This window comes from Pogona vitticeps, chromosome 1, assembly GCF_051106095.1.
Source record: "Pogona vitticeps strain Pit_001003342236 chromosome 1, PviZW2.1, whole genome shotgun sequence".
NCBI lineage: Eukaryota > Metazoa > Chordata > Lepidosauria > Squamata > Agamidae > Pogona > Pogona vitticeps.
In genome coordinates, this window is record NC_135783.1 from 57,997,296 (window position 1) to 58,014,775 (window position 17,480).

Sequence of the window (17,480 nt, forward strand, 5' to 3'; positions counted from 1 at the left end):
ATAGCTTGGCTGTATGAGAAGACAGGAGGCAGCTGGGAGAATCAAAGAAACGGTCAGGTGTTAGATTTCGGGACAGTAGTCTGTGTTTTGTCTCTACACGAATTACCTTGAGAGCATCTGCCCAAAACCTTTATAAGGTGTGGGAGCCAAATTAGAGTGAGATTGGGCATCTACCTCCCAGTATCTTATGCACAAGGACCATCTTGCCAATCTCGCAGACAAAATTGCCCTTGCAGTCATTGTTGAAATGGAAAATAGATGGGGAAGCCAGCAGCGGACTCTGGGAAGTTCTGTTTTGGGAATACAACTTCCAGAATTCTCCAGGTGCAATATCAGCTGGGGGATGTTGGGGAGTTGTAGTCCCAAAATGCAACTCTTCCAAGCTCTGGCAAGGACATGTGAGACTTCTCTGCAACGATTAGCCAAGCACCTTTCAGAGCAACTAATATCACTGGAAACTGTCTTAGAATTTTGCAATTTCCTTTCAAGGTGGAAGGTCTCATTGGTATTGCAGAGAAGGAGGCTCAAACTGTGAAGCAGAAGGTAACAGCCCATGTGATCGCCTCTGTCCTGGTCCAGTCCTGCTGCTGTAATTCGCAAGCGGAAGAAGACCGTCTAGCCCTGGCTCTGATGGTCTTCCGCTTTTTGAGTAGAAAAATGCGAAAACTTGAGGACAGCTATCCTGCTGAGGTAAAGACTGATTTTTTTGAACTTGGGGTGGGGAAAAGAGGATGGCGTGAGAAAGGAGGAGGGAAACTTTGCTTTTTGTTAGATTTTCTTCAGCTGCACCAGAATCTCTTCCAAAATTGTTGACTGAGCTTCAGTCAAGTTTGCCTATAGGATTCCTGCTTGTATTCGAAGCGTTTTCTTATTACGGCTGTGGCTACACAGAGTGGTGGTACACAAACAGGATTTGTGTGGCTTGACCCTGTGTGACAGGAGCCAAATGTGTTTTGTGTATTAGAAGCCGTTTTCCCTTGTTTTGCAGCTGAAAAGGCTTCCAAAGGGGTTAGGAATTTACTCTTTGCCGTGGGCTGACAGCCTAAAAAGTTTGGGAGAGACGCTGCCGGGCCTGGGCCTCTTGAGCAATGGGAAAGGAGGCCTTCCTCTCTGCAGGGCCGTAGCCGTGTGGGCAGGCTGAAGTTGGAGGCAATGTAAAAGGCAGAGGATGCCAATCCATGCTTCTTTTCTTGTGGTGGAAAAGGCTGGAATGAGGGGATGTTACCGCACGGCTAGGGTGAGGCAAGGGATTCAATTTGGTCAGCTTGCCCACAGTTTGTGTTTTTACGTTTTACATAATGCCTGGAGTCAGGAACTGATCATAACAGGGTTGGGTGATTTTTTTAAAATTTATTCTTTATTTAATTTATACCCCGCCCATCTAGACCAAACTCTACTCTTAAAAGATTAAAAGCTGCCTTTAAAACTATTGCATAGCTCCAGGAGTGGGGCTCAGGCTCACTACCTCCTTTACTGAGCAGAGGCATCCTTAGGCAAATAATATTATTTTTATTATATTTTTTGTGGAATTAAAGTCAGATTTATTCCAAAATACTTAGGAACTTAAATCACAAGTTCCTTGTAATTAATATAAATAAGAAAGAAAAACTGCTACAACACGTACAGAGCTGTATTTTCATTTTCAGGCATTTCTCTATAACTTCTCCATTGAGTTTACCTCTGGCAGTGAACCGTTCCTGGAGGTTCTAGCAGAATATATACAAAAGCTGAATGCTGGAGCAGCAGCGGATTTAGAAGATTCTGTCTTGCTCATTGTTTTACTGAGAAACTTTATTCGGGGCCTGGTCCCTCCGGATTCCTTTTCAAAAGGTAGGCTTATTGCAAGAGACATCAATGTTAAAAAGTGTATCTTACAATTCCTTCATTTGCTGTAGCATTAGACTTTTATTTTCTAATGATTCCAACATTCTTGATATCTGTGACACCCCAAGCCTCCCTCACCTGGGTTTCCACTAGAGACGGGCACTTAACGGCAGTTCAGCGTGGTTTGTCTGATCAAGCCTACAGGTGTTGCATGAGCTCTCCAGATTCTGTGCCCTGCGCTCCTCCTCTGAGTCGGCGCCCGCAAGGAGAAGGCGGGGCATGGAGTCTGGGGAGCCTGCACACCACCTGTAAGTCTGATCTTCCGAAGCATGTCAAACCGTGATAAGTGCCCATCTCTAGTTTCCACTTTCCACCAGTACCTAGGGACTCACATCCACAGATACAGCTCTGCTGTTGTCCAGACATTTAGGACTCTTGGGCCTCTTTATCATCCTTTAATTTGCCTTGTGGAAGAATATGAATTCAGAATTTCTGTTTATCCTTTGTTAGGATTCAAACTGTTAGGTAGTACTGCCAACACCAGTTCCCAATCCAGAAGCCATTCAGTCGTTCCACTTTCTTTTCCTTCTCTACTGTATTTACAGTGGTGCCTCGCATAATCCGTTCCAGATTAACCTTCGCTATGCTGAAGCATCTTTGAATGGGGCAGGGAATTCCATTGGAACGCATTAAACATGGTTTAATGCGTTCCAAATGGGCCGAATACTCACCGTTCAGCAATGCTTCTTAATGGCCGGCAGCCATTTTTGTGCCCTCCCCTCGCTTAACGAGGGCGCGAAAACGCTGCACGCGGCCATTTTGGGCCATTTCCGGGCTTCCGACGGCCATTTTGGCCGCTGAACAGCTGATCGTCGGGCTTCATTTTGCAAAGATCGGTAAGCGAAACGCTTACCGATCTTCGCAAAGCGAATTTTGCACGTTGAGCGATCGCATTAGCGATCCCAAAAAAGGGATCGCTATGCGATTTTGTCGTTGTACAGTGCGCTCGTTAAGCGAGGCACCACTGTATATCTCACCTTTCTTTCAATAAAGGAATACATGGCAGTGTACAACCCTTCCAAAATGCACATATAAAATCACAATACATGATCATTAAAACATGATCATTAAAATAGGCTTGAATCAAAAAATGTAAAAAACACTTAGTTTAAAAAGTTAATACACATTTGAAATACCTAATTTTTTCAAAATACTGAGGATCCATAATCCTAATCTAAGCCCTATCCTATTTCTATTTTATCCAAGTCTCTCATATCTTACGACTCTCTACCTCTGTTCCTAACTAACTTGTCTTCTCTTATCTGACCCTGTCTCATCTCTATCTGAATTTCTTAAACACTCACCCACTCATATATTTTCCCTCTGACATCTAAGCAGGGGAAAACAGCTGATAAACATAAAGTTCTATGGGAGGGTATTGTTTCTCCTTCCCAAGGGTCATGACTGTCCTGTTAGTCGCTCACTCAGCACTCACCTGTCAGTCAACCCATTCATTCATTAAATCATGGAAGCAGCTAATTTGCCTGTACATACAACATCCACAAATGAAACAGACAGAAAGGATTGAAATCTTTATACTACTGTTCTTAGGCCTGTGATCTGCAGAAGGTTTTTTTGTTTGTTTCTGGAAGAACTTCTAATGTAATATCCATTTACTGCTTGTGTGGCTGCATTTGTACAGATGAGATGTGGTGGAATCCTGAAACTTTAAGTAAACCAAGCAAAGATTATTTATGTCTGCTTTTGGGACTCTTTGATACTCTAATCCGTGGAGCCAGTGAGGGAATATATGCGGATCATTTTCGTGCAATGATGCGACTTCTGTTTGAGGTACTATTTTTCTGTGTAATCTGGGGGGGAAATCTTGAGTATTACAGTAATTCGTGCATTTTAAAATACTTGTCAGTTTAAAATATTTTTTGGTTAATTTGGTTATGCATTACATTTTCATCCAGCTTTTCCTTCAAAGAGCTCAAGGTGATTTTCATCCTTACAACATGCTGTGAAGTACTTTAGGCTGGGAGAGTGGCTGGCCCATGCTCATTCTGTGAGTGTTGTTGCCAAGGAGAAACTTAAATCTGTGTGTCCTGAGTCATAGGCCCTCTCCCTAACCATTGCGCCAGGAACCTTAGGGTCCTGAAGAAATCCTAGGCAGCTGTTTGTCTTTTTGAAGTCAGAGGACAGCAAAGGTACCTGATACATAGAAAAAGAAAGAAAAGCATATACATGTGAAATATTTCCCTTTTTTCCTTTTTTATTTTTTAAATTTGAAGGTGCATTTGAAAGAGCCAGAAAGTCAGTTCAAATTTCTCTCAGTCTTATGGACTTACAGTTTCAACATCTCCAACCAGATGGATTTTGTGGTAGATGCGGTGCTACAGACTCGTTCTTTGTATATAGGATGCGCAATGCTTGCGTCACAGACTGTGCAGACAAAAAAGAAACTAGCAGCACCAACTTCTCCAGGTACGCGGAAGTGCTATTCACCATATTTTCAAGTTGATTTCCAGCTTTTGTGTTGTCAAAAGTCTTGCAGGTTTCTTAGCAAGCAAGGGAGAGGTCGCTATTTAATGGCCAGAATCCTATTGCAGTTGCATAGTGTGAGTTGGAAACCTTGTAACTGAGGTGGACGGTCATTCCAGCTTTCTTTTGCATGCTTGGACAGACCCAAGTGATGCAGCAAATGGCCAGGAAATCGGGAACGCTATTTGTGTGATTCCTCTTACATGCAGGATATTTCACAATAGGGTTTTGGCCATTATGTAATTGATTTCTGTTCTGTTTTTTAGAGAAGCTTCCCTCAGAGGCTGTTTTTCATATACATGAAAAATTCTGTACAGGGTGCTTAACTTTGGTAGTTATCTCTTTGGGTGACTGTGGTTTAGTTCAAATACGGACAAGCATTATAAGATTAGAAAACACTCCTGTAGCTTCTGTGTGGCGAACACAATTTTGGAGAAAAAAACTGCAAAAATTGTGAAGAGGATAAATTAATTCACAGTTTAATGGCTGATTTTAAAATATCTAGTGTCTTGCATGCACTTATAATGATTGATGGGATTAGAAGAGGTGAGTGGAGAGGCAGTGCAAAGTGTGAGCCCCTTTTGGCCAACAGTAGCTGCCATATTTTTCTTCAACCAGCAGAGACGAAACAGGCTGAAATTAGTGGCCTTTCAGCTATTATTTGTTTATTTGTTTGTTTGTTTGTTTGTTTGTTTGTTTGTTTATTTATTTATTTATTTATTTATTTATTTATATCCCGTCCATCTGGTCTGGTCGACCACTCTGGGCAGTTTCCAATAAGGTCTTGTTGAACTGCAGCTCTCACTATCCATCGCCATTGGTTTTTCTGGCCAAAAGTTATGGGAGTTACATTCCCTGAACATCTGGATGTACACAAACTGGCTACACCAGATATTGATACCACTTCTTTCAGCAGCATTCTCACTAATTCCACCATTGTGAGATTTTAGACCAGCCTTGCCTTCAAAATTGAATTCTCATTGTGACAGAAAGTTGTTGGGGTTCAGGCAGTGAGCAGGCTGATGGGCTTTGTGATGATCACCAGATAATGGATAGCAAAGAGTCTCTTAGCAATAGATAGAAGAAGTCAGCCACACACACAGATGGATGTCTGCCAGCAGTACTCCTGGTGGGCGACTCAGCAAGGAAGCAGAATGAGAAGTCATCTGGATCACTCTGACGTTCTCTGATGTTCTCCTATGTTCTGCTTTTCTGCTATGTTCTGCCTCTCTGCCACCAGGAGACTGTCCTTTTATTAACATTACAAGGTCACAGGTAGTGACAGCATTACAGATAGTAGACAGGGTCCAGATAGGACAATGGTTACATTAGGGTTGGTCTGGAGAAAGGCAATTAACCAAGCCCTCTTATTGGCCTAAGGAAAGGCCTCTATGCCAAGCTCTCTATGATAATGAGAAGGAGGGAGAATGATGGCAGCTCCTTCCCTCAGAAGCAGCCACAGGATGCTAGGCGAGTTTTCCCTCACTAGAACACCCATGTGGCTTAGCAACCTTGGGAATGGCACCCCCACAGAAAGTGTTTTTCACCTTGAAAGGCATCCTTGCGGTTGATAACTGTTCTTAATAACTGTTTTTAAAACAGCAGCTGTTTTTCCTTCCTTTTCAGTGATCGCATCTTTACTGATAAATTTGGGGAGTACTGTGAGTGAGGTCCGGAGAGCTGCTCTTAACTGCCTGCATTCCCTAAGTGGAATAAAAGAGTCTGCATTTCATCCCATTCTTCATAATTTAACACAGAAAGCTGAAGAGATAACATCTGACCAAACTTACGTAATCCAGGTAAGGTTTGAACAAACATATTTTGCCATCTGCAAGGAGGCAGATTCTTCAAAGAAAGCTTTGGCTAGCTGAGCTAGAATTCAGTGTTGTCCATGTTTCTCTTGTTTTTGCTGGAGTTGAATATAGATTAGTGTTCAAACTAATCAAATGTTGGTAAGCCAGAGGTTCCCCAAGCATGCTACGGGCCAAGGCTTTTCTTTGTTTGCAGGCCAAACTAAAGAGAGAAGTCTCCCATTCACAGTGAATCTCAGTAGGCTCTTACTCTTGCTTCAAATGTCTCAGGGGACATTGAAGCCAGCAGCACTACAGGTCACTGCAGTATTTCTGTGGATACAACCACACAGGTCCTTCCCACCTTTCTTCCAGTGGGAAAATCTTGTGCAATGTGTTTTACATATTTGTTGTTTCTAAAATATTACACACCTGTTGCAGCTTCATGGAAGAACACCTTCAGGAAATGCCTTCCAGATAGCTTAGTCTATACTTGGGAGTTCTCAGCAGCCATGTTAAACTGAGTCTGGTGCTTCTTGATTGAGAGGTGTCTGTAGCAGTACAAAAGGTTAATGTAGTAAACAGTGCAAAATACAGAGGGGTTAAATCCAGCTTTTCATTCCAGATAGAGTAGACTATTGAATCAATGTTGACTTAAGAAGCCCTATTCATTTAGTGTGCCTACTCTTACTGGGACCATGGTAGTTGGTTTTAGCTCAAAAACATTAGTTGGGGACAGTCTCCATTCATTTGTTAAAACATCTATGCATCTGTTACATACTGTTACTTCAGCTCCTCTTGTGTAACACTTCAGGTTGTCAAACAAATAAACAATTATAATAACTGTTTTTCAGTTAAAAATGCAATGTTTCCCTACATTAAATATAAAGCAACCTTGATGTCTTTCTGTTATCTAGAGCCTTGGTAGTTTGTTTGAAGAGTTAAAGATCCAGCAGAAGCAAAAGACGCAAAAGTTGTCAGAAGCACTGAGAGTGTTGCTTGAATGTGTGCAAGCCCTCGAGTGTCCATCATACGTTGCACGAAACCTGTTGAAAATCCTTCATGAAGTCAATGGCAAGGTGCGGGCAATAAATTCAGTCAAAGATTGAAAATACACTGGCCAAAGGAAACACATTTTTCTCGGCATCAATTCTTATTGCCTACAAGGTTTCAGTATATCTAATACTGTATGAAAACCTATTAGATTTTTGTTTATTGACAAAGACACATTGTATCAAACAAGGGTGAAATGCATTTGTGGGGAAGTACATGTTCTCTGTTTGGAAGCACTGTTTCTATGTTTTAAATTACTCATTGAATACAGGATATTATGGACATAATAATATATATTTTAGTGCACATTTCTGGAAGTTTGTTAAACCAACATTTTAAATGCTTATACTTTCAGGTGGTGCTTTCTCATCTGTTGCCTGTCTTAGATCGATTACTGGAGAAGGCTCTTAAAAAACCAGAGGAGATGTTAAAAGATGAAGCTCTTCTTTTACATCTCATTCTGGGGAAATACAATGAGCACTCAGCAGCATTCCTTTGCACAGATCAACAGAGTTTGGATTTATTCATCAAAGCTTTAAATGCTCCCCAGGAAATCTACAAAGGAATTTGTACATTCCAGATTAGAGCTCTTGGACAGGTAAGATTAAGAGAGACGGGGATGTTTTCCCTATAATACTTGACAATGTGTATTAATATATGAAGCCCTTTAAAGGTTCCTTTCCCACTTAGGTATGTCTTTCACAAAAGGCTCATGAAAAAACCTTTTCAAAGTGCAATGTTTCCAGCCTCCTACAATGGCTTCAAACCTCTTTTAGATGACAGAGCTGATGCTCATCATTTTCTGTCATTTGCTTTCATTTTTCCTTTCTGATTTCTGCTAATAATAGAAACAGTGCATGAATTTGCTATGTCCAGGGGTGCTTGCCATGTAAGCTTGTGGGGCAGAAAAGTGTTCTTTCTGAGTATCTACCTGCCCACTATTAGAAATGGGATGCCATGGTGGATAGATCTTCAGTTTGACCCAGAACAAACTATTTTATGTTCTTGTAATGTATCAGAGACAAGAGTGGGCAGCATTCTGTGATTGGAATACATTCTAGATAAACCTGGCTTATCAGTCTATAAAAAGTCAGTTGTTTTTGATTGTCCTGATCCCGCTGTCAAGCCACAGTTTAAATAAAACTTACTCCTAAGTAAGTAAAGCTTTTCTTATTACCTCTCTTACCTAATTCTGATCTGGTTGAGAAACTTTTCAGTATTCAAAATTATCACTACCCTATCCTTAAGAGGTAATCATATTGTTATAGGATTCTTTAGAGCAGTGGTTCTTAACCTTGGGTTACTCAGGTGTTTTTGGACTGCAACTCCCAGAAGCCTTCACCACCAGCTGTGTTGGCTGGGGTTTCTGGGAGTTGCAGTTCAAAAACACCTGAGTAACCCAAGGTTAAGAACCACTGCTTTACAGGGTATTTAAACACCTAATTCTGCAGACCAGCTTTCTGGGTATCTCTCTCCATTGTTGCCTGCTTCCACTTTCAAAAACAAGAGGACCCACCCCCACTGGTTGGTCAACTACCTCTGCTGTCATGTGACTGACCAACCAGGGTGATGCCCCCTATGTGGAGAAGGAGAAGACACTTTGAGGTACAAAGTAGTACCATGGCAGCTTCTGTGTTTTTGAAAGTAAAAACAGATCAGTGAATACAATAACAGTGGTAAATAACCAGAAGGCTGGTGTGTAGATCTAGGTTCCTGGCCTGTATTTCCCAGAGTCCTGTCTGGGAAATTTCCTGGAGAATCCTGGGGATTGCAGTCCAGACATACGAAGCAGCAAACCACTATTTAAATTCATCTTCTGCCCTGTCCTAAAGATCAGGGCACATAATATTCTTCTAAAACTTGTTGTAAAATGAGCAAAGTGTATTGAGCTTGGCTGAGAGAAACTAGAGTCAAATCTTAGTTGGGTTGTGAGATTTCTGAGGTGTCATTTGAACATCACTGTTTGTCAGCCTTAGTCTGCTATCTGCCAGGTATGAAAAATAATGACGACTCCTTTCAGGATGTGAGAGTAATCCAGAGAATTATATTTATAAATGGTACACTTTTTTTTATTTGTTTCCAGATTACAAAACCATTCTTTGCTGCACTGCCAGATGGGAAGGTTCAACAAAAGATATTGGGAGTATTGTTTGATTTACTCCTGAATTGCAAAAACCCTCAATGTGCACAGACAATCAACAGTGTTTTTAAAGGGGTAAGATATTAATCCCACAGCATAATGAGAATATCATCCTGTCTAAAAAGAATAGAATTTATATCACCATAGCAGAAGATTATGCAGGTATTATCCCTTTGATAACAGCAGCACTGACTGCTGGGAGATAGCAGGAGGATGGTGGAAATGGCATATCTCTATGATGGAGAGTGCCTGACTGTTGCACTTTTTCTCCACTTCTCTCTTTGAAGCAGCCTACTTGACATGTATCATATCAGTTGGCTGGATCATGCATGTGCAGTGCAGAATTGGTCTGGGCATGCGGAAAATATCGGGGGTGGTGTTGGTAGGTGGCTGACATTGTGCTGCATTCCTTTGAAGAAAATGTTACCTTCTTCCATGTTTAGATCTCAGTTGACGCTGAGCAGATCAGTATGGAACTGGAGCCTCCACCAAAAACAAAAAACGTAGCTACTGTTCACCAAACAAGAAGGCAGAAAATGCAACAGCAGAGGTAAAATGGATAGAAAATATGAATGTCATGTGCACCATGTATATACAACAATAGATTAACAGAGGACGTAGAGCTGTGGTTGATGGAGCAGTTTGCATAGATCTTCTTCCGCTATTTGACGAATCACATAAATCTGCATCCTGCTAAACGTTATTGATTGACTGGTTGATTCTTTTTAATCTAGCGCTTTCTTATTTTTAAAAAATGTTTTACCATAAGAACAGGTACTATAAAAGACTACTGTTAAAAATAGTAAGAAAAGGATAGAACATTGACAGTACTAAAACAATTCATCTGAAGCAGTCCATTAAAAACTAGGGGTAACTCATGACATTAACCATTGAGGAAATACTTAACACAAAATTCAGTATGGAGATGTCATAGGAACTGTTTGATGGATATTTTTAAAAATATTTCCTAAAAAAGACCAGAAAAATAATGCAGTCATCATTCTCTCCATGTGTACTACTTAGAGTGGAGTCATTGTTCACAGTCAGCTATTAAATGAGAAGTGAAAAAAGGGTGAGGATCCAGGCAGAGTTGTTTCACTACTCTTGCCCATGTAGTAGGATTAGTTAACCACCTTGCAAATGATTTACAGACATTTTATTTTAGGATCAGTCCCTTTAAGAATTAGAAGAGTAAACATTTCTTAAATAGAGGTATATAGCTTCTTACTCTGTTTTTCATCCTGCAGAAAAGCTCAGGATCAGGAAGGCGCACAAGAAGAAAACAGTGTAAACTGGCAGAGAGTCACACTTATCTTGGAATTGCTGCAACACAAGAAGAAGCTCAAGCAGCCGCAGGCTTTGGTCCCTACTCTTTTCAGCTTACTGGCCAGGTAAAAACTTCCAGTATTAGAGAGCGACTCCAAACATTTTTGGAGGGACAGGAATACCGAAGGGGAAAGGGGACGTGGTCCTTCCATCTGTTACTAGATCAATTAAGTGAAAGGGGCTGTTTTCCTCTCAGCTACTTTGTTTATTCCATCATTCTACCCAGATTTTCTACAGGGTCGGGATGTAAGGAACCTGCATCTGCTAGCACAGTGGTCCCCAACCTTTTTAACACCACAGACCGGTGGGAGAGCATGGGGCACCCTCCCATGCTCAGATGCATGCGCGAAGGTGCTCATGCACGCACACTCATGCGCATGCACGAAGGGCAGGAAGCACTTGGACGGCACTCGCACACAGGCGCGAAAGGGTGGGGGCCCTCGCGCACATGCACGAAGGGGCTGTGGGGGGGAGTGCATGTGGGGTGGTGAGAAAGCTGTCTCTGCGGCCTGGTCCGGCCCAGACCACAGATTGGCACCGAGCCGCGGACCGGGGGTTGGGGACCCCGGTGCTAGCAGAAACTTACACGGCTGGTTCTCCTTGAAGTGGGTTGCAGGGGACTTTCGTCAGTACTCAGATTGGGTGCACCATGGCAAAACATGCTTCCCTGCCAGTATTTGTATTGAGATAGTAACCAGATTGAATTGTATGTTTTCTTACCTGGCCTTATTAGGAAACCAAGAAACTTCTGCACTTTTCCTCCATGAATGCGCACAGTGGTATCTGTTGTTCCCTTGGGAATTTTTCCAAGTAATGTATTCTTTCATTGCTCCTTTCCAGTTTTAGTTACTGACGAGCTAATACAAATATGAAAATATGAGAGCACACTATTTTACTCCACATGAGAAGATCAGAGCACACACTACAAAAAATCAGAACAAAATCAAGTATGAATCTGATAAGACTTTATAGCTTTAAGTACTTATGAAGTACTTAGTAGTACTTATGAAAATAGTGTGCTCTCATATTTTCATATTTGTATTAGCTCGTCAGTAACTAAAACTGGAAAGGAGCAAGTCATCAACACACTACCCAAGATTGGTTTGGTTCTTTAGAAATGTCAATTTTCTTCTAGTTTCAAATATTAATGCAAGAGCTGCCATTAATTTATTAGACAATACAATGTAATGCCTCACTGCATATGATATGATATACATTGGTGCCTCACAAGACGAATTTAATTCATTCCACGGTTAATGTTGTCTTGCGAAAAATTTGTCTTGCGAAACGCGTTTTCCCATAGAATGTATTGAAATCTAATTAATGCGTTCCTATGGGCAAAAAAAAGTCAGAACAAAGTCACATTTGGTTTAAAGGGTTTATTAAGTGCTCTTTAAAGCCATACATATTGTGCAGATGATTTCAAAAAGTGCAATAAAAAAACTTTAAGCATCATAGAAAAACATTTAAAAATCAGCAAACATGAGGCAGGAACAAAAAAAATGGAAAATATTCATCTTGCGAAGCACGGCCATAGGAACATTCATCTTGTGAGTCATCAACCCCATTGCCAAAACCATTCGTCTTGCGAGTTTTTCGTCCCACGAGGCATTCGTCTTGTGAGGCACCCCTGTAATATGTTATATTCTATTTCTATTATTCTATTATATTGCTCCAAAAATTTTATTTAACTGTTTTCTGGCTTTACAGATGTCTGGAACCTTCTGCTGAACAAGAAAATCTGGAATACATAAAACAACTAGTACTTGGTGGTCTATTAAACATTTGTCAGAAACTATCTCCAGATGGGAGCAGGATACAAACAGGTAGAAGAAAGACCGCGGGGGTGGGAACAGTTTTAGATCAGGGGTGCCAAAACACACCTTTGCTTTATATGCCTTATTGCTTTTTTGACATTATACATGTGACCTGTTGTTAAATTAAGCCCAATTTAGTGGTGTTTTGTTTTGCATCTTGAGGAATTCTTGATGAGGAGAAGTTCAACGTGGAGCTGATTGTCCAGTGCATCCGGGTTTCAGAAATGCCTCAGACACACCACCATGCTCTGCTCTTGCTCGGTGCGGCTGCTAGAATGTTTCCTGTGAGTACAAACTCTTTCTCATGTGTGCTCCTTGAAAGGCAAAGCAGGTGTTCAAATTGAGCAGCTTTTTGAGAAGTGAGCTGTTTTTGTCTTCTGTGGTTTGGAGGACATTTTAAAACTTCCCTTAGTTTTCCATGCCTGAGTATGTCATTTTATTCTTGCTGGCCCACTCCTGCGCTTGAAACTTCCTGTCCATTTTGCTTTTCAGATGCCTTCCTTTACTTCCTCCAAATCCCCTTCATTCACACAACCTTCATCCTCACAGCTCCTCTTTCTTACCCCTGTTACATATACCAGCTTGTGCATTGTTCCACAACCATTACCTTTATTTCTGAATAGGGGGACTCATGACGTATCTTTTCAAGAGTGCCTGCCTCATAATTGTGAAATCCTGAAGGACTGGCATAGCTTTCTGTGTGCTCAATATGACTGTTCCCTGTTTTCCCAGCAGTAGAGAGACTCTGCTCCATAGCAAGGAACACAATGTGCCTTTTTCTGGCAGATGCTTCAGCCCCACAGATCCCAGTCTGTGGAGCAGCACCTGGGATGCAGAGAGACCTCCCTTCTTAAATAAACTTGTGTGTCCTGAAACTGGGTTTGAGCATGGTGGGCTTTGCCTGTATTGAAAGGGACTGACCAGTTCCTGTTATTTGGGGGGCAAAATTAGGGAACTTCTGATTTAACTTTAGTAAGAGAGAAAAATCCATAACCGAAAAGACAAAAAAAATCCTTATAATCAGTCACTTATTTCTTAACCGCAGCATCTGATTTCTCTTGTCCAGGGTAAAGTGCTGCACAACATCATGCCCATATTTACATTCATGGGGGCAAATGTCATGCGTCTGGATGATGCTTACAGTTTCCAGGTGATTAGTAAGACCGTGAAGATGGTCATTCCTGCTCTTATACAGGTAAGGCATTTCAAAATGCAGGTTGAGTTGCTAAATAGAATGAAAACAAGTTCAGCCTTTATCCAAAGCAATTGTTCCTATGTCCATTGCCTTCAGTTATAATTTCAAAGTCCCCAGTCCTTTACTTCTTAGTATATCCTTTATTTTTTATCAGTATGGCGCAGTGGATAGAGTGGTGGATTAGGACTCAGGTGGCTTGGGTTTGAATCTCTGCTTGGCATTGGAAACTCACTCGGGTGGGGAGTGGAACTGGAAATACTCTTCCTTCAACTTTGCAGTTACCTTAAAAGCCACGTTAGGGTTGCTGTAAGTCAGTTCCAACTTGGTGGCACATAAGAACAAAAAGAAATTGCCTTTAGGGCTCCAGTTGGTATGTCCTACATGCTAATTCTTTGAATGCTTGCTTTATAGGCTGATAAGGATGGTGGTTCTTCTGAAAGTGCTGAAAACTTGGAAGGGGTAGTGATAAAAATAATCCGCGTGTTTGTGGATGCTTTGCCTCATGTGCCTGAACATCGCCGCCTCCCAATCCTGGAACAGCTGATAAGCACTTTGGGAGTGGAGCGGTTTCACTGGATCCTTCTCGTTCTGTTGTTTGAACAGCATGTGACAAAATCCGTGGCTGCAGCGGCCAATGGAGAGAAGGTGAGAACCATGTTTATGATGTATTTGTTGCTTTAAAATACATTGCAAGCCACTCATTTCTTTTTCAAAATGATGAATTTTCTTCCTCTGTTTTTCTTTTCCCAACCACTTTACATATACAGGATGCTGTTCTGGAGTCTGATACAGAATTCTGGATCTCCATATGCTGTGAATTTAGTGTAATAGAGCAACTGCAAAGTTTGATGAAAGTGCTGGCATATTTAGCAAAACTGCCAGAGAACAAAGAAGGTAATTGCTAGAGAAACAACAAGTGTACCTCTGCATGAGTACAAACCAGTTAGCAAGAAATATCTGGATTTATACTAGCTGAGTATTCCTACCAGTGTAGTACATAATCACAGATAATGGCCAAAATCCTGCTACTTAGTGAAGTAAATCACACTAGAGTAGGTCCATGGAATTAATGGCAATTTAATGAGACAGCTCATCCATAAGTTCCATTCATTCATATTGGTCTACTCTTACTGTGACTTAGGTCATGTCTAGACTGGCCATTTCGTGTGGGCTAATATTGTCTAAATAGGGTTGGTTGAGGTTGGTGGGGGGAAGGGGAGGAGTGATATACCATTTACTACTACTATTACTATTACTACTACTACTACTACTATTTCACTTCTGCTTCTCTGTAGAAGAGCAAGGGAAGTATTCAATTCAGCAATATCTTGAAGCAGCTCATTTATTTAAGCCACTTCACAACTGCAGAAAAGGTAGACATAAAATTTCCAGATGGCCAGACTTTTTTAAGCTGTCTGTCACATGTAAGATCTGTTCTCTTGTGGCTTCTTGGTAGTAAAATGGTTTAATGTCGCATTTTACAGATTCAGTGAAACCTTTTTACTTGCTTTAGAAAACACTATTCTTTTGGGTGTATTTTTCAGATGACCCTGGACAAAAGAAATCAAGAGTACGCAGGACAAAATTACAAAGTCATGAAACAGAACTCTTTAATGTGGAGTCTCACTCTAGCAAACAGTTGAGGCATTTCAGATTCCTATCAGTCTCCTTCATGTCACAGCTTCTCGCTTCAAACGGTTTTGTGAAAAAAGTAAGGCAGATTCTTCTTCCTGAGGGCTTGATATGGTTTCCTTTTACAATTGAGGATTTGTAGTTAACTGAAGTGTTTAATTGTATAGCGATATTAAAAAATATCTTTTGTATTAATAATAATAATAATAATAATAATAATAATAATAATAATAATTTATTGTCATTGTAAGTATATACACATACAACGAAATTCACAGACACCCAGAGACCAGACACATGCACACACATAAAATTCCCAAACACCCACTAAAAGTTCCCCACTAAAAATACAAACATCTACACCGCAGGCCAAGTTACACAGTCCAACTAATTATTCACTACTGGTGGTCTTTAAGCTCATTATTAATTGCAATTATAGCTCTGGGATAAAAACTATTGAGAAAACGTGTGGTCCGAGTCTTAATTGTTCTATATCTTCTGCCAGATGGTAACAGTTCAAAAAAGTTATAAGCAGGATGGGAAGAGTCTCTCAGGATGCTATGTGATTTCCTTAGACAGCGGGATGTGAAGATGTCATCCAGGGTTGGTAGCTGGAGCCCGATGATATTCTGGGCAATTTTAATGGTTCTCTGTAGAGCTTTTTTGTCCGCTACAGAGCTACTCCCAAACCATGCCAGAATGCCATAGGTTAGGACACTCTCAATGGTGCTACGATAGTATGACAGAAGCAAATGCTGAGATAAATTTAACTTGCCGAGCATTCTCAGGAAATACAGCCTCTTCTGTGCCTTCTTCATTAGCATGTTGGCATTTATAGTCCATGAGAGGTCCTCTGAGATGTAAGTACCCAGAAATTTAAAACTACCAACTCTCTCCACTTCCTCACCATTTATGTACAGTGGTAAATGTACATATCTTTTCCTCCTAAAATCAATTATGAGTTCTTTAGTTTTTTTGATGTTAAGTGTGAGATGATTTTCTTTACACCAAAGTATCAACCTTTGTACTTCCTTTCTATAAGCAGACTCATTGTTCTTATTTATGAGCCCCACCACTGTCGTATCATCCGCAAATTTAATAATTGCATTGGTGTTATACAGTGGGGTGCAATCATGTGTGTACAGGGAATAGAGGAAGGGACTTAGCACACAGCCCTGGGGAGCTCCTGTACTTAGTACCAGGGTAGAAGAATGGTGAGATCCCATCCTTACTGACTGTGGCCTATCTGTCAGAAAATCCTTTATCCACATGCAGATCTCCTGAGGTAATCCCAGGTTGATCATTTTAAAAAACAACCTATTTGGTAGAATGGTATTAAAAGCAGAGCTATAATCCACAAACAACAGCCTCGCATAAGTTCCCTGATGTTCTAAGTGGCTCAATACAGTATGGAGTACAATGGACACAGCATCATCAGTAGATCTATTTTTCCTGTATGCAAATTGCCATGGGTCCAAAGAAGGTGGAAGACTAGCCTTAATGTAATCCAGCACCAATCTCTCAAAACATTTCATAACAACAGATGTTAAAGCTACTGGTCTGTAATCATTGAGAGATACCACAGCTGACTGCTTGGGGACTGGCACTATAATAGATGTCTTCAGGCAAGTAGGGACTGAACACTGCAACAAGGATAGATTGAAAATATCCGTAAAAACTCCAGCTAATTCTGCAGCACAGCCCCTAATAACTCGTCCCATGATTCCATCTGGTCCAGCTGCCTTTCGAACATTAATATTGTATTGACTATCATCTCAAATTTAGTGACAAACCATGACTGTAATTGTATCTGCAGTGTGTCCAAATTAAGTTCATGGTTATCTATATTCTGGGATAGAACTCAACAAAGCAATAACAAGAATGAGATCCTATTATTTTTTAGCTTTTACTTTGTTGCTAGTTTATGATTAGTTAATGTTTATTTTGATTTTGATTGCTTTTGTGTTTACTGTCTTTTATTATTGTTTACCTGGTTTTAGTTGTAAACTGCACAGAGTGGCCCAGGCAGATAGACAGACAGACAGACAGACAGACAGACAGACAGACAGACAGACAGACAGACAGACAGATAGATAGATAGATAGATATATATAAATGAGACCAGGGCCTGGCATCATGTAATCAACAGGTCACATGGG

At 40.8% G+C, this 17,480-nt stretch overlaps 1 protein-coding gene across 1 annotated transcript in view; it reads left to right on the top strand.

Moving 5' to 3' along the window:
- Positions 1 to 17,480, top strand: part of HEATR1 (HEAT repeat containing 1) — a 50,709-nt gene that overhangs the window by 19,301 nt on the left and 13,928 nt on the right. The window contains exons 17-32 of the mRNA XM_020787176.3: positions 490 to 690; positions 1,647 to 1,830; positions 3,527 to 3,675; positions 4,119 to 4,311; positions 5,995 to 6,167; positions 7,076 to 7,237; positions 7,567 to 7,809; positions 9,295 to 9,426; positions 9,795 to 9,901; positions 10,599 to 10,742; positions 12,388 to 12,503; positions 12,657 to 12,778; positions 13,561 to 13,689; positions 14,101 to 14,334; positions 14,457 to 14,583; positions 15,234 to 15,400. Of these exons, the coding sequence (XP_020642835.3) occupies positions 490 to 690; positions 1,647 to 1,830; positions 3,527 to 3,675; positions 4,119 to 4,311; positions 5,995 to 6,167; positions 7,076 to 7,237; positions 7,567 to 7,809; positions 9,295 to 9,426; positions 9,795 to 9,901; positions 10,599 to 10,742; positions 12,388 to 12,503; positions 12,657 to 12,778; positions 13,561 to 13,689; positions 14,101 to 14,334; positions 14,457 to 14,583; positions 15,234 to 15,400 (2,583 nt within the window). The remainder of the gene's footprint in view (positions 1 to 489; positions 691 to 1,646; positions 1,831 to 3,526; positions 3,676 to 4,118; positions 4,312 to 5,994; positions 6,168 to 7,075; positions 7,238 to 7,566; positions 7,810 to 9,294; positions 9,427 to 9,794; positions 9,902 to 10,598; positions 10,743 to 12,387; positions 12,504 to 12,656; positions 12,779 to 13,560; positions 13,690 to 14,100; positions 14,335 to 14,456; positions 14,584 to 15,233; positions 15,401 to 17,480) is intronic.